The sequence below is a fragment of the Leptodactylus fuscus genome, chromosome 6 (genome assembly GCF_031893055.1).
Source record: "Leptodactylus fuscus isolate aLepFus1 chromosome 6, aLepFus1.hap2, whole genome shotgun sequence".
Taxonomy (NCBI): Eukaryota; Metazoa; Chordata; class Amphibia; order Anura; family Leptodactylidae; genus Leptodactylus; species Leptodactylus fuscus.
In genome coordinates this window covers 145,576,934-145,599,114 of record NC_134270.1, presented here as the reverse complement: position 1 = coordinate 145,599,114, position 22,181 = coordinate 145,576,934, and the positions used below count along the sequence as shown (strand labels likewise).

Below are 22,181 nucleotides of genomic sequence, written 5' to 3'. Positions count from 1 at the left end.
CCACTGCGGCTTTCACCCGCTGCAAAGCCTCAGATAATCCTAATGGGTGGAGTGTCTTGTGCGGCATCTGTGCGGACACTTATTTCTTCAGCGTCCATGTTTTCAATGGGAGGTACATTGAAGACGGAGTTTGGCGTTGATTTTGAAGCTGCCTTTAAAATCAGCGCAAAATTTCACCGTGCGAATGGGCTCTAATTGCATTGAGCTGTAGAAAAACAAAGCGTGTAATGGATCCAGAATTGGTCTATTAGTCTTTCATTCCGTCCTCATTGTGTTCCGGCACATGAAAAAAAATATGGCGTGAAGAACATCAAAGGAAGAAAAGTCTATATGCTAATGCTGAAATATTATGTGATTATGGTCTTAGGTAAAGCCTATGGAAATGGAAATGGTGATCAGGCTGCAATGTACATTTCTTCTTTTGTATTAAAGACGTATTCCTCTCTCGGACATTTATGGCATATGCACACGATATTCCATAAATATCCGATAGATGTGGATACATCTTTTCAATACGTATAGATGTAGCGCTGTTTAACTTGATGGGGGATGAATAATTTTCGTGGCATAGCCCCTTTAAACAGACAGAAGGTCACAGAGCAGAAAAGGGTTAATCTGTAGCCACGAAGTATGTCTGCAGTCCATCCCTGGGATCCACGGCCTTCCCATAATATCTATTATGACTTGCATCCTCTTGAATAATTGATCCTATAGTTTAATTCTGGCCAGACTGAATTATTCAGTTGCATTACTGTTGACCTTGGATTCAGTCATTTTAGATATTCCTTCCTTTTCTGCCTAAGTGGAGCGGATGTGGGTATGAACATTAGTAGATGCTGAGACCTGGATGGTCACATCCCGAGAATAGAAAATGTCGGACATGTTTCTAATTAGATGAATGCTAATGGTTGGTTTCTCTGTAATGCTTTGCAGGTCGGTGACTTGATAGGGTGATCTATACCATATTGAGTTTACAACATATTGTTATGATGGAGGGAATAGCGGGACGTACACAAGAGTGGGATCACTTGGATAATACCTTCCCCTTATACCCTTATATACTAAATACTTTCCTGCGCCTCTCCTCCTGCACCTCTCCTTCTAGTCTGCTTGTAATACTCTGCCATCTGATGGTGAAAAAGGGACATTACATGGTGGGAGCGTTATGTCTGACAACAGTCGGGTTATAGAGGAGGGGGAGGAGAGCTTTTTCATAGATCTAATATCACTGTGAGCTGGAGATCAATGAGTATGTCTACACTGGGAGGGAAAAGGGAGCATTAGGGTCTGTTCACACAGAGTTTTTTGGCAGTGGATTTTGACATGGAATCCGCTGCCAAAAACGTCTCCCATTGACTAATAGCGGAAAAAAGAAGCGACATACCCTATTTTGCCGTGGATTCCACAAATGATTCAGCCGTGGCGTCTGCGGCGCGAGACTCCCTCCCAATTAGGCACATTCATTCGGGCCTAATCCAGAGCGGAATGGCGCGATGGGATGCCAATGCATTACATCGGCATTCTGTTGCGGCTAGCCGTGGGGGTTGTTCACACGCAGAATCCATTTTTGGCCGTGTGAACATACCCTTAGCTTCTTCAGGAGTATGTCCTATAAACACTGCAGTTGTCCTATAAACACCGGTGGCATAAACACTGCAGTTAGGCCATGGCAGAATGCTATACACACATTGTGGAAAAATACACGCATGGACACACTGTGACTTTGTGAATTGCATCAGGTCAATTATACCTACGATAATGCTGGTGGTTTCCCTATAGGTATAATGGAAACAGAAGGTTCGCAGAGGAAAATTCTGCGGACTTCCTGTGTAAAAAATTGCCGGAAAATCCACAATGTGTTGCCGCATTCTTTCCTGCGGCGCCTTTTTTTTTTTTTTTTTTTTTTGCAATACATGGGCCTTGAGGTGTTATACTCAATGCATTTCATAACCTAATGGAGACGAGTCATGATTTTGATAAAGAGCGTGGCGGCATTAGTAAACACGTACATGTTCCCGTGGGGCTCAGTATAATATGCCCACTGCCAGAATTTCAGTATTCTACCCACTTTGAGGAATCAGCTGAAGTCTAAGCTCACGGACGCTGTCAGTGATATCGCCTGACACATCTATTTGACATTTTAGGTGGGGTTCCCCTTTAAAGTAACGTTCTGATAACCTATGATTTGTCCCTGAACCACATGCAGACCCCGATATACTGTATGGACATATTTTCTCATTCCAATCTAACATTTGCATTTCACTGAAAGGTAAATTCTTGTTTTTTCTTGGAAACTGATATAAAGAGCAGAAAAAAAAATGTAGAATTTGGGTCTGTTTTAAATATCTCCCAGATTCATTGTCGCCTCCCAGAAAGATGAGATGTTTAAAGTGGCAGCAAGATTATGGGATTTGTCAGGCGCTATGGCTACGATTCCAGGAAAATGGTTATTCAGCCACTAAGGGGATTTACATTTTCATTAGAAGTGCAATGTAGGAGTGTGGATTGGGCCAAAGGCTTGTTGGCTATGTGGGTGGAAGAGTATGTTGTAATGGCTGGGTTATGCCAAAAGGGTTCAATGAGAGTATAGTAAAATTGTTATCTGATAGGTCGTATCCGTGTGTTTGTACTAGAGGATATTACAGCTCTTATTTCTGCTTTTCTTGTGCTCATTTGGTTGGATTCATTTACTTCCTTATATTTATGTGGTGTCCAGTTCAGGCCATGATGTAATGGGATGTGTGAGGATAGTGTGTGTGTGTGTATGTGTGTGTATATGTGTGTATATATATATATATATATATATATATATATATATATATATATATATATATATATATATATATATATATATATGAAGAGCTCAACGGAAAAATGGCCTAAGTCCACATTTTGTCATATTTCAAATTATTACCTAGAAAGCTTCTTTGTACCTCGTTCTATGCATTGGGTTTACAAGGTACCTAGGATTAATGACCTAAGTCCATATATTTCAATGCAGAAGAATTTACATTCAATGGAATAATGGCCTAAGTCCAATACAAACTTACTTACTTCACTCTCGTTGGTCATTTTTTTCATTGAAATCGTGACTTCCGGTCTGTTGTTTATATTAGTGTAAAAACTTTGTCTTATTGTTTAAAAGGCTCTAAATCGACTTTTGCACATATTTAGCGCCGAAAAGGGAGGCAGGTAATTATTATTCTTCATCGTTTAATAATAGTAGTAATTAATTAATAATATTAAATAAATAATATTTATACATGAAGCTGCAATTTTTTTAATTAATAATACAATTTATGATTAGGATTAACGGTGTTCATTAGCTGATTACATTGGATAGATATATTCCACAATAATGCCCGTTTGCTTTAGGCTAAAACTTTAAACTTCGTTTTTCTCACAATATTGATTTTTGGACTTAGGCCATTTTTCCGTTGAGCTCTTCATATATATATATATATATATATATATATATATATATATATATATATATATATATAATTTCGTCTTTACAGATGTAGCCTTCATATAGGATTAATATGAAGCTTGAATATTGAGTATTTTTTTTTTTATTTTACTATTTTCAGCATCTGAAATTTCCCCACTGTGGGACTATTAAAGGATTATCTTATCTTATTGCTTCACCTTGCATGCTTGAAGTTATATTACCCAGGCAGCTATTTTTTTTAGATAGCATTGTGTGCTGAAAATCAAATCCACTGAAAAACTTTAACTCTATAATATTCCAGTTTTTGCATTGGTGACTAGATCATATGTCTTGCTTTCTGTAGCTCAATTGAAAGCTTTGCTGTATAGACTGGGACAGAATATGCAGTCCTCTCCTTATTGCTAGAAGGTGGGTGAATTAAAGGCTGAGTTCACATGGAGTTTTTTGGTCAGGAAACTGACTCAAATTCCTCCTTCAAAAAACGCCTCACCATACAATCCTATGGTGAGGCGTTTTTAGGAGGAGGAATTTGAGTCAGTTTCCTGACCAAAAAACTCAGGCTGGTCTTACACGGCCGTAATGTAAGTCCTCAATTGAGGGTTTTCAATGGCGGACCATTTGCAGACACATTATATTCAACGCAGCCTCTTACACCACCGGTTATATTATCTGTGGTGTGGCCGGGCTGCAACCGTGGTCCGCAATTTATAGAACATGTCCATAATGGCCGTGAATTGCGGCACTGCACGGATTCGCCCATAGAATTCTATGGGCGAGTGCGGCAGTTTACGAGCGTCTGCGGAGTCTATGTTGCTGATCAGCAACTTGCGGACCGTAAAATCATAACGGCCGTGCAAGACCAGCCTCAGTGTGAACTCAGCCTTAAGGTGCAGGCCCCTTTGTCAGGATAGATGTGACTCCCAGAGGTGGAACCCACATCTATCAGGTACTATATTTCTGGCATGGATGTAGCCTTAAATACTGAAATGGGAACACCCCTTAAAACTCATTCCCCATAGGCTTTGTTCACATATACGTCGCAGGTTCCATTAGGCGATTGCCTTGCACGTTCTTTCCAAAATGTTGGACTCCCAGATGGTAACATGTTGGACTTTCGTATAGTCCATGAGGTCCATTGGGCACCATTCATGAAACCAACACGGTGCTTTATTTGTTTTTTCACCTAAAATGGTGCAGAAAACCAGAAGTGAGAATACTGGTGTGAACCCAGCCTTATAGGTAGTGTGTGCTATAAAGGGCGATACAACCATCATATTCCCTTTATAATAGCGTCATTATGTACACTGCAATTCGTCAGAATACTATTAATGTATCTCCTTGTCTGTACGGAATATTACAGTCCCTTTGAGCAGAGTCTTCCATTATGCACTTTAAGACATCGGAAGTCATGAGACAAGCCATGGAAAAATACACGTCTTCTAATGTACACTATTGTTGCGGTGCAATGAAGTATAGCGCTTATTCAGTCATCTATCAAAGTAACTCTCACACAGCCGGATTTCCGGCATTATTCCTGGGGTATTTTAACAATGGAGAAAAGCCTTTGGGGATTGTACACAAGAACATAATATTGGAAATTTGGTTATTTCTTTTAATCTGCTATACAGAGATTTCCTATTGCTCTGTAATGTCCTATAAATAGTCCTCAAATAAACCAAGTGTAATGCACATGCTGCTCCATAAGCTGTCTATGGCCGGGGATTGGACTCTCTTCCCAGACAACTGCTTATGGTTTGTCAATGAAGAAATCTATCGAGACGTGACCATTGAATTGCTTTTGAGACCCTAAACGCTGTGTAACCCTTTAATGGAGTACAGGCTGTCACATGCTGCACCCAAATCCAAGGATAGTATTACTGTTCTGGAAATTTGAAGGGGATTAAAGGGCCATGGCCCCTTTAAGCAGCTGATCAGCAAAGTTGTCCAGGAGTCTGACCCCCCATCAGTCTGATATTGATGATCTATCATAAAGATAGGTCATCCGTATTAAAAGTTGGAATAATTTTCGCATTGAGTTGCGCAAAAATTCCCGACAGGTGTCCATGTATGTGGTTGTCTTCCACAAAGTGTGCCACTCTACTGGGAACAAGGCCATGGGCCTTATGAATTTCTTAAAGGGGTTCTCTAGGAATGAGCCTAAAAATTAAGAGATGTCTGTGTACCTGCCCTGATACCTAGTGCATCCTCTTAGTAAGATGCAGGCGCTTGCTTTGCCTCTAGGGGTATGAGTATGATAAAATGGCCGCCACTACTCTTCTCTATGGCAGGTTCCCTATTATTAGAGCGGAGAATCAAAGCACTGCTGTGTGAAGTTGACTGCGGGGCTTAATATTATGGTTTCTATTCACGTGATGTACCAGGGTCAGGCAGTGACCAGAAGATGAGAAGGTTGTACTGCTCCACCATCTTCTGCTATTACTGCTCCACCATCTGGTAGATCCGCCATGGTCACTGCCCCAGAAATCCTATCGGGCCAATACCGTCTGAACGGAAACGGTATTATGCCTCGCCCCAACTCTATCCCTAGTCCACCTCCTCCGTTCCAGCATGAGAGAACCCATCTAGGATAGGTTTTATGTATAAAAGAGTATTGGCAGCCATTTTTTTTTCCCATAAAGCTACCCCTTGAGGCAAAACCAGCTCCTGCATCTTGCTAAGAGGATGTAGGTAGGGCAGGTACCCTGAGTTTTTACATTTTGGCCTATTCCCGGAGAACCCCTTTAAATGACTACGTTGAGATTGGTTGCCATAGGCTGTTTTACTTTAAGACCGTGTTAGTGGATAGGCCCAATAGGCAATATTCCATACAAACCGCACAAGGGAAACATGGCAGTGTTTGTCCTGGCCCAGGGTTGTATTTGCCGTGCCCACCCTGTATTATGTATAATAATACCACATATTGCTTATGTCCTATGTACATTATGCTATCAGATAACCCAGTAGACCAGTTTTACAGGATACTGTGTAGAACAAGCGATTCTGTCATTGACGGTATGACTCATATACAGATTAGCCCACGTGCGCTTCTTGGGCGAGATTATATAAACCTGTATTGTTGAAAGACGTGGAGGAGGAAGACTATAACAGCCGGTAATAGCCGTATTGTTCCACATTGTAGTGCACAAAGATGGCCGGCCGTACATGGCGGTCAGTGCTGGGAGAAGGTGCAAGGGGCAGGAGAGTCTGAGGACACACAAATCCCCTGGCACACGGATGGCCATGTGGCACCGTCTAAGTGAGTGGGTTTAGCTGAACGGCACAGCTGATCTCATATTCCTGTGGGGGATGTATATGTCTCAGCGTGTCAGAAGTTTTATTCATGATGTATGTTCTCACATTTATCTGGATGGAACGGCGAAAAATGGAATGATTTAAGAAAGCCATTCACTCTTCACCCTGTATTTCTGCTTTCCAGAACCCGAACTCCAACCCACGTCCATCAGCACAGGACCTTGCTGGATTCTGGGACCTGTTACAGCTTTCTATAGAAGATATTAGCATGAAATTTGATGAACTCTTCCAGCTCAAAGCCAATGGCTGGGCATTGAGCGAGACCCCTGATAGAAATGTAAGTATTGTGTTCTAGGTAAACCTGATACAATGATTCTGATGTGTCCAAGGGCCTTTACATTGAAAAGGAGATGTCCTGTCTTCCCGATTCTGTGTGAGTTAGGCGAAAAAATACATGCATTAAAAATAAAACCTACAAAAAAAAAAGCTAACAGAGTAAGGTACTTGCCCTGAAATATATTTTAAAGTGATTTTCCAAGACTATGATTTTGAGCTCCACTTCGTCTTCTCATGGACAAGCTTCAGCTCAGGCCCATGCAAATGAATGGGCCTGAGCTGCAATACTAATCAAAACCACTATACACTGTGCTCGGTAAGTAGTGAAGAGGCAAAAGCAATTAATATTATGCCTCCAGAATACCCTTAGTTAGCTACAGGAGCTTGTTTTGACTAGTTAGCAGGACTATAGTAAAGAAGGGAATGATACTGGGCACAACCCCGATAGGTCTGGAACAGCACGTAAACCATCCTAGTTAGGGAAAGTGTCGCCAGAAAATGACCTGGTTTTTTTTTAAAGTCACATTTTTATATTAAATATGTTTTTAAAGATTTTTTGATTATTTTGTTTTTAATTTTTTATGTTATCTCTTTTTAGTAAAAAAAAAAAAAACTACAAATCTTGCAACTCTTACCACTAAGCCTAAAATATTCTGACTTCCAGTCTCTTGGAGATGGACCATGGGCCATACACATTGGTCTGGTGCAGACCCTTTTGCCGTCTATGGGAGAGTTTTCTAGTCATGCTTTGTGACCTCTGCAGAGATCATTGCACAGAGAGGGAAGTAGATAAGCAATTCAATCACTTATTCTGAAAGGTGGATTCTGAGTCTTATCTACATATACATGATAGCTGTGATCATCAGTGTACTGTAAATGAGACGACTGCTGCAAAGAAAACAGGAAGTTGTAGTATATTATTTGGCTTAGTGGCCAGAGTCAGAGCTGTAATTTTTTTTTTTTTTTTTTTAAATCTAGATAGTAACATGAAAAATGTTTAAACCCTCACCAAACATTCTTTAAAAATAAGTTGATTTTGATTGAAAAATAGGTCTTTTTGTGGCGACACATACTAGGACATGTTTATCATACAGGATGGCGCCCGCAGCCATTTTAGTTACTAGTGTCATACCCGACTAGCTATGAGCTACTTTATCTAAATAAAGGTACTTGGACGCGTGTACAGTGCAAGTATCATGATGTTTTTTTGAGATACAAACGCATAGAATTTTAAGACTCGTCATAACGCAAGGACTTCTATTTCCGAGTTTAATTTTCGTTTCTGTGCTGTGCCATATAAACACTGGGAGCCCAGAGCACGGCCTTGGTGAAACTGGTGCCCTTAATAAGTATTTGGAGCCGTTTTGCTGCTCTCCATATGTCTTTTCATTAGCACAGTATCCTTCATGCATGACTTAGTCCTGACATTTTTCCAAATTCCCACAAATACATCGCTCCCCTCCGAGCAGCTGCTGCCTGCTTTCTCTACAGCGTAGCCTCAGCCTATTCCTCCTGTGGAAAAAAACATTATGTCTCAGCCCCGCCAGAACGTATTCGCAACATACAGCCACAGAACCTCAGTCTATGATTCTATATTTGATGACGTCATTGGAAAACCTGAAGAGTATGGAACATCATCATGATGTCCGTACTGAAAAAAGTTGTTTCGATGGTGACTAGAGATGAGTATATTCGATCGAATACCTCCCCTGCATAGTTATTGTTGTAAAAAAAAATGTGCCAGGGAAGGTGGGAGGGGATTCGAATTTTTCCCACGTGGTATTCGACTGAGTACACCAATAACTATGCAAAGGGGGGTATTCGATCGAATACTATTCGCTCATCTCTAATAGTGACCTATAATGGAGATATAACTAGATATTAGAATGCAGAAAAAATAAAATATATATATATATATATATATATATATATATATATATATATATTTTTTTTTTTTTATTTATATATATATATATATTTTTTAAAAAGACCTCTTCTTGTTAGGGCAAGAAGACAAGAGGAGAGCTCAGAATCGGCGCAGATTTACTAAAGACAGTGCACCATATTTATTTAGTGTGTTAGACACATTGGGGCAAATGTAATTTTATACCACATTTATGTTGCCCATGCCACTATCCCAAAAAAGGGGGTGTAGTGAGCGCATTCTGGGAAATCTAATGGAAATATACACCAGCTACAAACTGGCATAGATTTCAGTCCGGCCTCACGGCCCAGTGGAAAGCTTGATGGGGTTATGAAGACTGCCATTGAGATAGATTTTATTTGAATCTTCCATAGCAATCAATCACAGCGCAGCTGTCATTTTGTATTCTGCTCCTGAAAAATAAAAGCTGCATTGTGATAGGTTGCCATAAGATGTGATTGGTTGGTATGGGTGACTAAATGGATTTGCTTTTAGACCAGTTTACTCTATCTGTCCTATTTTACCCTTTCCTTGGCAAGGAGGAGTGGCTTAAAATGCTACAGTGCACCAGAATTGTAGAGCAAAATTTTGGCTGTGAGCACTTCAGCTAGTCAGGATAAATCTGGCACATTTTTAGACTATCTACAATGTAAATATTAGGGTCCATTCACACGGAGGAAAATGGTGAGAAATTTGGTGTAGAATTTCAGCGCTGAAAAAAAAAAAAAAAAGCCTCCTATTGAAGTCAATGGGAGGCTTTTTTTCAGAGCTGAAATTCACTTAGACAAGATTAGTAAATCTGCCCCATTATGTTATCAGCATGTCGGTGCAGTGCAGCGGCTTTCAGTCACGGCTACCTGGCTTTTGGTCGGCCGCCTCGGGTTCCGGACCAAAAATCACAGTGTGAACTTACCCTTATTCTGTTCACATCTGCACTATTGTGTCCGTTGCTCTGATCTGTCAGAAGACCAGAACATCTGACACATGGATCATCAAATCAGCGAGTGCCAGCGGACCCCATTCACTATAATGGATTCCATCAAAATGTCCGTCCTTTTAGACTGCAACTGACAGATGAATAGGCTGGGCTTCACCCAACAAGTTTTGGCGGTTACTGCAACAGAGATTTTTCAGTTTTGCCCTGAACACGTCAGCCTGCTGTTTATTTTGAGTAGGGATACAGGGCCCCAAACACAAAAGTACTGTTTGTCTTAGGCTAGGTTCACATCTGCGTTTGGATTTCCATTCAGGGGTCTGCTTGGGGACCCTGAGAACAAAAACCTAATCCGCATATAAAAAGCAGTTACCTGAGAAAACCCGCAGACCCCATAGACTATAATGGGGTCTGTGTGGTTTCCGCTTGGTTTCTGCACAACAAATGCGGAGAGAAAAGTCTTGCTTTCAGTGCTTTTGTCTCCATATTTTTCATGTGTACAGGGGAACAGAATCCCCGAACGCAGATATGGTCTGGGGCTTAAAGGAATTGTCCAGGAAATACAGGTTTTTTTTCCTGGAGGCTGGGGAGGTGAAAAAAAAAAAAAAAAAAACATACTGGTCAGCGGTGACCAGGGGATTTTTTTTGGTGCTCATTACACGTGTATACAGAGGCCAATCAGTGGACTAAAGAAAGCAATGGTGACGTCACTCACATAAGTCGCCTGTGACGTCCGGTTGATTGGCCTTAGTGGTCATGTGCAGCGAGAGCTCCTGCCGAATCAAGCCTCAGGGCGCTTCCCCGGCCTCTAGGGGGAAAAAAAACTGTATTTCCTGGACAACCCCTTTAATTCTCACTATTGTAGCATTCCTAACATGCACAAATATCACACGTTACTACTGCTGTGTAATGGGTATGTTACAAAATATTAAATATATAGTGAGAAAGACAAAATGAATAACTAAAAAGAATAAAACATTAAAAAAAAACTGATTGTTTTTATCTTTCCACTTCACAGGAGATAAAAAGGCCCCCTCCCCCTGTGCCAAAGAAGCCAGCCCGACCCAAGCCTCCCCTGAGTCGTGACAAGGCACCTGGCCCCTCCAACAGTGACAAGCAGCGACAAGAAGCCCGCAAGAGGCTGATGGCAGCCAAAAGAGCAGCCTCGGTGCGCCAGAATTCTGCTACAGAGAGTGCGGACAGCATCGAGATCTATGTGCCAGAGGCACAGACGCGGCTCTGAGACATAGAGAGCCTCTGGTGTGCCAATCATGGGGAAATGGAGGGTCTTGGCAACTATAGACTTACTGACAGACTCAAGTGGGAGACACAGGGAGAAAGGCACAAGAGCACGCTACTTCTAGGCGGCTAAATCTGGCAGTCACGCGGTGCTGTCAGGAGGGTTCCACAGATGGTGTGCCAGGACTTTTCAACTAATTATTCTTAAAATTAAGGAGATTTTTCATGTCTTTGTGGGGAAGAGACCCAAAGTAGAAGGTTTTTGGAAGGGGTATCCCTGTTATGCAGCCCCACTACCCCTTTCCTTATCTGGGCCGAGGCAATAAGGCACCCCAAAATCTCACAATTGCACAAAGACTGCACCCTGGTTTTGGACAGTCCGCCATCTTTGTATCACCCCTTGTCTGTGATAAGTAGCACCTATTGCAATAAGGAACAAACCCCACCCTTAGCATCCCTCTCCTCTCCTCTTTAAAGCAGGAGCATGCGGTTGTATGATTCTGATGAAACACTTGCTCCTACAGCCCTAAATTTGATCTGTTGGAGTAGACCGACGGCTTGCGATGCATTGGTAGTCATACAGGTTGCTCTGCAGAATATGTAGACGCTGTGCTGTGCTCCCAGCAGAGGGCAGTCATGGTTAGCTCTGTACAATCACAGCAATGCATTGCTGACTTCACTAGCAGATGATTCGCTTTTTCTGCTAATTGTGAATGTCCTTATGATTTAGACCCAGTGAAGACAATATATTTGCGGGTGGAAATCTCCAATCTGCAAGCTAGGCCAGCAATGTGAGGAGAAACAAAGCACACTGTACTATATGAGATCACCGCCCGCCCTTTCCCTGTCCACTAATAGTGAACCCACTAAACTGTGCTGATGCATAGTATCTCAATACGTCTGGCTCTCATGGCACTATCATGATGCTAAGTATCTCTATACATTAACCTTCAACATGCTGCGCTGTATAATGATGCCGAGTATCTGTTCACCAATAATATGCAACCTCGTTGTACGATGTGGTCTTTCTGCACACCAATGAAAACACCTCTGCGTATAGCGATACCAGGTATCCTATACCTTGTCAACCTACATCAACAAATATACGTATTGTACAGTAAGGTGATGCTGAGAATGCAGATGCTAAAGAGCAGGTCACACTGTATAATGATGCTGAGTATCATAAACCGGTGACATCATGAACTCCTTTTATGTTATTTTTTTTTCCCCCAGCCCACTTCTATGATTGATGACATCACTTAAGATTGTAGGTTTCTTCCCCACGTGACACGGACAGGAATGAACTTCACGTTTTGCAAACGTGGAAACAGGATTTTTAGGACAAAAAAAAAAAGTTTAAATAAAAAAGAAAAAAAAATTCAGATGTTTTGGAATTTTGGAAAAAAAAAAATCTATTCTTAGGGGCGCACCCAATAAAGAGCAATAGAGCCTGAGATGTGGAATTGACTGTATTCATGCTGTGCCTGGAATAAGGAATTTGTAGCAAAGCGGGTCCGCTGTATAAGGTCCTGCCTGTTTATAAATGTATTTTACACTCACTAATCTTATTATGCATCCCGTTACATTATCAGATGGAATGATGATGTCACACAAGTGGGTGGAGTTACTGCATACTTGCGGACTGAACATGCCAAAAATATGGGTTGCTGATTCTTCTTCTCCTCTCTATCAATGGCAGCGAGACTGTGATGTTCTGTGGACGATACATCCAGAGCGATGTAATCACACAAAGGGCTATTTATATATAGAGATATATTATGAGTCTTCAGATAGGTCACGCTGCAGAGCAATTGATGTGTCCAGTTCGTAAATATCATGCATGTGTGTTTATTTTATTTTTTTTAATATATAGTATTATTACAAATTTAGAGGATACAGTTCACATACAGTATTCCATTTATTTATTTTTTTGTTAATGGACGATAGAGACCCCCAACGTGTCCGTGCATCTTAGAGCTTTTAGAGTTAGTTCAGAACATGTCTGTTCTCAGCGAATGTGAACAACTGGGTTTTAGTGACACCACTATTGTATTTTTCTGCTATAAAATATCCAACTGAAATTGGTGTTGTGACCTGAAGAGTTTTTCCAGGATCAGGAATAAAGTGACATTCTAATATTAATTCAGAACCCTAAAATGAATGCAGACCCCAGACCCGTCCGGTAAAATGAATACAGACCTCAGACCAGTCCGGTATAATGAATGCAGATCCTACACCAGTACCCTATAATGAATGCAGATCCTACACCAGTACCCTATAATGAATGCAGATCCTACACCAGTACCCTATAATGAATGCAGATCCTAAACCAGTACCCTATAATGAATGCAGATCCTAAACCAGTACCCTATAATCAATGCAGATCCTAAACCAGTACCCTATAATCAATGCAGATCCTAAACCAGTACCCTATAATCAATGCAGATCCTAAACCAGTCCGGTATAATGAATGCAGATCCTAAACTATTTCGGTGTAATGAATGCAGACACCAGACCAGTCCCATAAAGTTTAAATCATACCCCAGAAAAGCCCCTCATAATTAATGCAAAAATCAGACCAGTCCCTAAAAGTAATTCATACCCCAAACCAGTCCCCCACAATTAAATACAGACCCTAGACCAAGTCCCCTGTAATGAATGCAGACACCAGCCAAGTCCCCTACAATGGATGCTATAGACTAGTCCCCTATAATGAATGCAGACACCAGACAAGTCCCCTACAATGAATGCTATAGACTAGTCCCCTATAATGAATGCAGACACCAGACAAGTCCCCTACAATGAATGCAGACACCAGACAAGTCTGGTCTAATGAATGCAGATCCTAAACCAGTCCGGTATAATAAATGCAGACACCAGACCGGTCCCATAAAGTTTAAATCATACCCCAGAAAAGCCCCTCATAATTAATGCAGAAATCAGACCAGTCCCTAAAAGTAATTCATACACCAAACCAGTCCCCTACAATTAAATACAGACCCTAGACCAAGTCCCCTATAATGAATGCAGACACCAGACAAGTCCCCTATAATGAATGCAGAAACCAGATAAGTCTGGTGTAATGAATGCAGATTCTAAACCAGTGCACTATAATGAATGCAGACACCAGACCAGTCCCATAAAGTTCCAGACCAGTTCCCCACAATTAAATACAGACCCTAGACCAAGTCCCTCATAATGAATGCAAATGCTACACCAAGTCCCCTACAATAAATGCAACAGACTAGTCCCCCTATAATGAATATAGACACCAGACCAGTCCTCTACAATTTAAATAATACCGCAGACCAGTAGTGTTTACCCCAACGACATAAATGCAAATTCATGCAAACCCCACACCGGTCCCTGAAAACTAAATCAGACCCCAAAGGACTTTTATGTGCCGCTACACACAAAATACTGGTGCTGCCTAAAGTCAGGACACCTGTTCCAGGCATTGGCACTAGTCCCACCCCTGATGGCAGCTTATAGATATCTCTTATCCCTTTGGTTGTTGGATGGGGATGATGATGGTTAGGAATTGGTCAGAGGGTCCTGAAAGGGGGAAAACAACACTACCTTCTGTACTGAGTGGAAAAAAATCTGGCACCGTGATGAGGACCGGTCTCTTCTATGTACACCATGTTTGAGCTGCAGAAGTAGAAACAATTCATTTACAAGTATGGCTCTAAAAAAATAAAACAATTAAAAAAACAAACCACCCTTCTTAATAATTGTAGACAAACCCTTTATGCTGTGTGACTTTTTTAATGCTTGTTTAAAGGTAAAGGGGCTTTCTGGGTTACAAGTATTGATGACCTATCCTCAGTATCAGAATAGTTGGGGTCTGACACCTATCAGCTGTTCTCAGCAGCTGATATACAGAGAATGGAGCAGGAAGCAGACAGCTCTGTTCTCTGTGTAGTGGTCAGACCAGGTACTGCAGCTTAGCTACCATTCTAATGTATATGAGCTAAGCTACAGTGGCTTGGTTTGCTCTGTACTCAGAAGGGAGCTGTCTGCTTTCTACTCCATTCTCTGTACCTCAGCTGGTGAGAACAGACGACATTGATCAGTGGAAGTGCCCAGTATCTGACTCTGAGCTTTCTGATATTGATGACCTATCCTTAATAGATTATCAGTATTTTTTTTCTTTATTAATACAGATTTTGTTGATTTTGACACATAGAGAAGGTACAAGCTCAAACCAGAAAAAAACAAAACTATAAATATATGAAAAAAATAAGGCATGTATAGGTACATAACTTCATGTAGGAAAGAAGAGGTAATGGCGCCCAAGGCATGTTATGAATAAGAGCACAATGAGATAGGACCAAGAGCAGAGAAGAGTGAGGGGAATAAAGAAGGAAAGGGAGAAGGAGAGAGAAATGGGAAGGAGGAAAGGCAGGACTGGGGGGACGTCATCAATATATTTAGCCCAGAAAAATTCTTTAATAATTAGCATTCCTTGTCGGCCACGCTACGTCTTCTACTACCATAGTAATGTACCTTCGCTGTCAAAATTGTATCTTCAAGAAAAGGGGATCTCACTGATCAGAGCTGCCCACTATACTCCTAAACTCAGAATGATCACAGATTTACAGTCATGGCCAAAAGTTTTGAGAATTACACAAATCTTCTATTTTCACATGATCTACTGCCCTCTGGTTTTTATGTGTGTTTGTCAGATGTTTTTATCACATACAGAAATAGAATTGCAATCATATTATGAGTAACAAAAGCTTATATTGGCAGTTAGAATGAGTTAATGCAGCAAGTCAATATTTGCAGTGTTGACCCTTCTTCTTCAGGATCTCTGCAATTCTCCCTGGTATGCTCTCAAGCAACTTCTGGACCAAATCCTGACTGATAGCAGTCCATTCTTGCACAATCAATGCTTGCATTTTGTCAGAATTTGTAGGTTCTCAATGGGATTAAGATCTGGGGAGTTTCCAGGCCATGGACCCAAAATCTCTGTTTTGTTCCCTGAGCCATTTAGTTATCACCTTTGCTTTATGGCAAGGTGCTCCATCATGCTGGAGAAGGCATTGTTGATCGCCAAACTGCTCTTGGACGGTTGGGAGAAGTTGATATTGGAGGACATTCTGGTACCATTCTTTATTCATGGCTGTGTTTTTAGGCAAGACTGTGAGAGTGCCGATTCCCTTGGCTGAGAAGCAACCCCACACATGAATGGTTTCAGGATGCTTTACAATTGGCATGAGACAAGACTGGTGGTAGCGCTCACCTCGTCTTCTCCGAATAAGCTGTTTTCCAGATGTCCCAAACAATCGAAAAGGGGATTCATCAGAGAAAATGACTTTACCCCAGTCCTCAGCAGTCCACTACCTGTACCTTTTGCAGAATATCAGTCTGTCCCTGATGTTTTTTTCTGGAGAGAAGTGGCTTCTTTGCTGCGCTCCTTGAGACCAGGCCTTGCTCCAAGAGTCTCCGCCATTCCTGAGCAAGCTCTGCACGGCTGGTTGCCCGATCCCGCAGCTGAAACACTTTTAAGAGACGGTCCTGGCGCTTGCTGGTCTTTCTTGGGCGTCCTGGAACTTTTTTGCCAACATTGGAACCTCTCTCCTTGAAATTTTTGATGATGCGATAGATTGTTGACTGAGGTGCAATCTTTCTAGCTGCGATACTCTTCCCTGTTAGGCCATTTTTGTGTAGTGCAATGATGACTGCACGTGTTTCTTTAGACATAACCATGGTTAACAGAAGAGAAACAATGATGCCAAGCACCAGCCTCCTTTTAAAGTGTCCAGTGGTGTCATTCTTACTTAATCATGACAGATTGATCTCCAGCCCTGTCCTCATCAACACCCACACCTGTGTTAATGGAGCAATCACTGAAACGATGTTAGCTGGTCCTTTTATGGCAGGGCTGCAATGATGTTGAAATGTGTTTTGGGGGATAAAGTTCATTTTCTAGGCAAATATTGACTTTGCAAGTAATTGCTGTTAAGCTGATCACTATTTATAACATTCTGGAGTATATGCAAATTGCCATTAGAAAAACTGAAGCAGTAGACTTTGTAAAAATTAATATTTGTATCATTCTCAAAATTTTTGGCCATGACTGTAGATCAATGAAATACAAATTATATTGAAACCTTTTCCCACAAGATAAAGGCTTTCTGTTCAGCGCACTTTGCTTTTTAAGATGCTTCCTGCAAATCCCTGAAAAATTGTAATGTGATGATCAAAATAATTTAAATGGATTCTACCATTAAAATGCTATTTTTTTCTCCCTAACATGTAGGAATAGCCTTAAGAAAGGCTATTGTTCTCCTACCTTTAGATGTCTTCTCCGCGCCGCCATTCGGTAGAAATCCCAGGTTTTCTTCGGTATGCAAATGAGTTCTCTCGCAGCACTGGGGGCGGTCCTCAGCACTCAAACAGAACTGGGGGCGTCCCCAATGCTGTGAGAGAACTCTCCAGCAATGCCTCCATCTTCTTCTGGAACGGCCTCTCCCTGCGTTTTCTAATGGCGCTGGCTTCAAACTTCTAGGCAGAGCCAACTACGCATGCCCGCGGCAATTTTCTTGTGGCTGCTTACCCTAGCTTACTGTGTAAAAATGGCCACGGGCATGTGCAATCGGCTCTGCCTGAGGCCCGATGGCAGAGCCGACTGCGCATGTGTAGAAGTTTGAACCCAGCGCCGGAAGAAGACGCGGAGAGAGGTCGTTCCAGACGAAGATGGAGGCGGCGCTGGAGATTTCTCTCGCAGCATTGGGGACGCCCCCAGTGCTGCGAGAGAACTCATTTGCATACTGAAGAAAACGGATTTCTACTGAACGGCGGCACGGAGAAGACATCTAAAGGTAGAAGAAGAATAGCCTTTCTTAAGACTATTCCTACGTGTTAGGGAGAAAAAAAATAGCATTTTAATGATAGAATCCCTTTAACATGAACTTTATTTTAGCATTGTCTAAATTAAGAAAAGTAATTAACAATTTTAAGAAATTTATTAAAGGGATTATAAACAAATACTACAGATAGAATGTATTTTTGCATAGAAAGACATTGAAGCTCTTATTTTTTTGCTACCCTGCTCCTTATATGTGTAGGACCATACTGAAGCTATTATGTAACCTATTATAATGCAATTCATGATTATTATACTTGCTAGGTAAGCAAGTAACATTCAGAGTTTTGCTGCGGTCAGAGCCTGTAGGTTTTTCTGATATACAGCAGTATAAAGGATAAATTCACATGTGAAAGTTTTGGGGGTGTTTTGCATAAATTTCATCCATGATAACCTGCCCACAATAAGGAGATCATGGCTGGCTTTCTGACAAGTCCTAGACCATAGAAAGTTCCTGCATTCATGGTCATGTCCGATTGTGGCATATATCCATGACTTGCTGCGTGGTGTAAGTATTCTCGCCTAGAATACAGTCCTATGAAAAAGTTTGGGCACCCCTATTAATCTTAATCATTTTTAGTTCTAAATATTTTGGTGTTTGCAACAGCCATTTCAGTTTGATATATCTAATAACTGATGGACACAGTAATATTTCAGGATTGAAATGAGGTTTATTGTACTAACAGAAAATGTGCAATATGCATTAAACCAAAATTTGACCGGTGCAAAAGTATGGGCACCTCTACAGAAAAGTGACATTAATATTTAGTAGATCCTCCTTTTGCAAAGATAACAGCCTCTAGTCGCTTCCTGTAGCTTTTAATCAGTTCCTGGATCCTGGATGAAGGTATTTTGGACCATTCCTCTTTACAAAACAATTCAAGTTCAGTTAGGTTTGATGGTCGCCGAGCATGGACACCCCGCTTCAAATCATCCAGATGTTCAATGATATTCAGGTCTGGGGACTGGGATGGCCATTCCAGAACATTGTAATTGTTCCTCTGAATGAATGCCTGAGTCGATTTGGAGCGGTGTTTTGGATCATTGTCTTGCTGAAATATCCATCCCCGGCATAACTTCAACTTCGTCACTGATTCTTGAACATTATTCTCAATAATCTGCTGATACTGAGTGGAATCCATGCGACTCTCAACTTTAACAAGATTCCCGATGCCGGCATTGGCCACACAGCCAGAAAGCATGATGGAACCTCCACCAAATTCTACAGTGGGTAGCAAGTGTTTTTCTTGGAATGCTGTTTTTTTTGGACGCCATGCATAACGCCTTTTTGTATGACCAAACAACTCAATCTTTGTTTCATCAGTCCACAGGACCTTCTTCCAAAATGAAGCTGGCTTGTCCAAATGTGCTTTTGCATACCTCAGGCAACTCTGTTTGTGGCGTGCTTGCAGAAACGGCTTCTTTCTCATCACTCTCCCATACAGCTTCTCCTTGTGCAAAGTGCGCTGTATTGTTGACTGATGCACAGTGACACCATCTGCAGCAAGATGATGCTGCAGCTCTTTGGAGGTGGTCTGTGGATTGTCCTTGACTGTTCTCACCATTCTTCTTCTCTGCCTTTCTGATATTTTTCTTGGCCTGCCACTTCTGGGCTTAACAAGAACTGTCCCTGTGGTCTTCCATTTCCTTACTATGTTCCTCACAGTGGAAACTGACAGGTTAAATCTCTGAGACAACGTTTTGTATCCTTCCCCTGAACAACTATGTTGAACAATCTTTGTTTTTAGATCATTCGAGAGCGGGCTGTCCATGCTCGGTGACCATCAAACTTAACTGAACTTGAATTGTTTTGTAAAGAGGAATGGTCCAAAATACCTTCATCCAGGATCCAGGAACTGATTAATAGCTACAGGAAGCGACTAGAGGCTGTTATCTTTGCAAAAGGAGGATCTACTAAATATTAATGTCACTTTTCTAGTGAGGTGCCCATACTTTTGCACTGGTCAAATTTTGGTTTAATGCATATTGCACATTTTATGTTAGTACAATAAACCTCATTTCAATCCTCAAATATTACTGTGTCCATCAGTTATTAGATATATCAAACTGAAATGGCTGCTGCAAATACCAAAATATTTAGAACTAAAAATGATTAAGATTAATAGGGGTGCCCAAACTTTTTCATAGGACTGTAAGTGCTTGTCAGGGAGGAGGCACCATATTGCTACATAGGCAGCGCCTATCGGTCCATAATACTGAGTTGTAGAGACTCTGTGTGCTGTCACAGTGCAGGTTCCAAAATACCTGCCTCTTTAGGGCCACCTACTGGAAGTAGCTTCTCTATACATCTCTTTCTGACCCTTAAAGGGATTCTACCATTAAAACTTTTTTTTTGTGTGGATAAGACGTCGGAATAGCCTTATAATATAATAATACATTTTATTTATATAGCGCCAACATATTCCGCAGCGCTGTACAATTTGATTGTCTCTTACCTTTAGACGTGGTCTCCGCCGCGCCGTTCCTCAGAAATACTGTTTTTTACCGGTATGCAAATGAGTTCTCTTGCAGCAATGGGGGTGGGCCCCAGCGCTCAAACAGCAACGAGGGCGCCCCCACCGCTGCCAGAGAAGTGTCTCCAAGCACCGCCTCCTTCTTCGTCCGCTGCGTAATCTTCAATGTCTTCTTCTGGCACAGGCTCGTAACTGCTAGCAGAGCAGAGCAGACTGCGCAGGCGCACAGGTCATGGGAAAATGGCCGCTTGCACAGTATTGTTAGCGGCCATTTTCCCGTGGCCTATGCGCCTGCGCAGTCTGCTCTGCTAGAAGTTATGAGCCTGCACCGGAAGACATTGAAGATGACGCGGCGGACGAAGAAGGAGGTGGTGCTTGGAGACACTTCTCTGGCAGCGGTGGGGACGTCCTCATCGTTGTTTGAGTGCTGTGCCCTCCCCCTTCGCTGCGGGAGAACTCATTTGCATACTGGTAAAAACCGATATTTCTGAGGAACGACGCGGTGGAGACCACGTCTATAGGTAAGAGACTAATAGGCTTTCTAAAGGCTATTCCGACGTCTTATCCACAAAAAGAAGTTTTAATGGTAGAATCCCTTTAAATTCGCCTTTCATCATACGTAAGGCTAAGTTCACATCTATGCTGGGCCTGTCCTCTAAAACAGTGGTTTCCTGTGGACACTGTCGGACCCCATAGACTATAGTCTTTTGGATGTCCACTGATTTTATGCTGAAACCAGAAGAGAGGAGTCCTCTGTGCAGGACCTCTCTCTCCGCTGATTTTCGGTCGTTAGTCTCCAGTGCAGATGTACCTGTCAATCTAGAGTCTTTGCCATAAGATAAGGTCACCTATCCACATACAGCTGTTTCGGGGTTCTTCTCCACATTAGTACAGAGCATGGTACTGGCTGACCATGGATTTGGCATAGGTAGTCGGGGTACTGCTGTTTCTCCAAAGCAGCTGTCCATAGTTGGGTGTATTTTCCTCATTCAGAAACCAATAACTTTAGTCATACTGCAAGGCCTGTTTGGGTACATGCACATGAGCAGGATTTACATGCAAAAAATCTCAAAGCAATTAATGAAAGGCAATAGCTGTAATTTTTATTTTTTATTTATTTTTTAATCCAAACCAGAAAAAAAAATTAAAATTGATATTCAGACGATTCACATCATGGTTCAATTTGTGCATGGAAAAGAATTTCCATCATATCTTTGAAAAATACAACTTCTCATTGAAATCCATGTAGAAAATCTGCATGTAATCCTGGTCATGTGCATGTACCTGTAAAATTAGACATTGACTTGTAGTAAAGCTATCTCCAATAGGTAACTAAATTTCATACCTGGCTTATCAGTGCTATGCTATGTGCTATGCGTCAAGGCAAACTTAGCCCCATCCACTTACACGACTCGACTCTACCCATTCCCATCCATTTCTCTTTGTGCCCCCTGCAGTATCACACCCCTAAAGTCCTGGTGCACCCACAGTTTAATGTCCCCTTCAAGCTTCCCCCCATAGTTTAATATCCCCCTCCAGTAGCCCCCACAGTTTAATGTTCCCCTCCAGCTCCCCCCAAAGTATTATGTCTCTCCTGGATCCAAGCAAACATTAAAAAAAACAACTAATACTCCCCTCAAAGCATTCCCGAGCTGTTCTTTGCTGTCTCTGGTCTCAGAGACTTCACAGATCAGCAG

At 41.7% G+C, this 22,181-nt stretch overlaps 1 protein-coding gene across 2 annotated transcripts in view; it reads left to right on the top strand.

Moving 5' to 3' along the window:
• The window catches only part of DLGAP4 (DLG associated protein 4), a 166,183-nt gene extending 153,593 nt beyond the window's left edge, over positions 1–12,590 (top strand). For both annotated transcript variants that reach the window (XM_075277536.1, XM_075277535.1), the window contains 2 exons: positions 6,888–7,040; positions 10,916–12,590. In XM_075277536.1, coding sequence (XP_075133637.1) covers positions 6,888–7,040; positions 10,916–11,140 — 378 coding nt within the window. In that variant the 3' untranslated portion in view covers positions 11,141–12,590. The remainder of the gene's footprint in view (positions 1–6,887; positions 7,041–10,915) is intronic.
• The last annotated feature ends 9,591 nt before the right edge of the window (positions 12,591–22,181 follow it).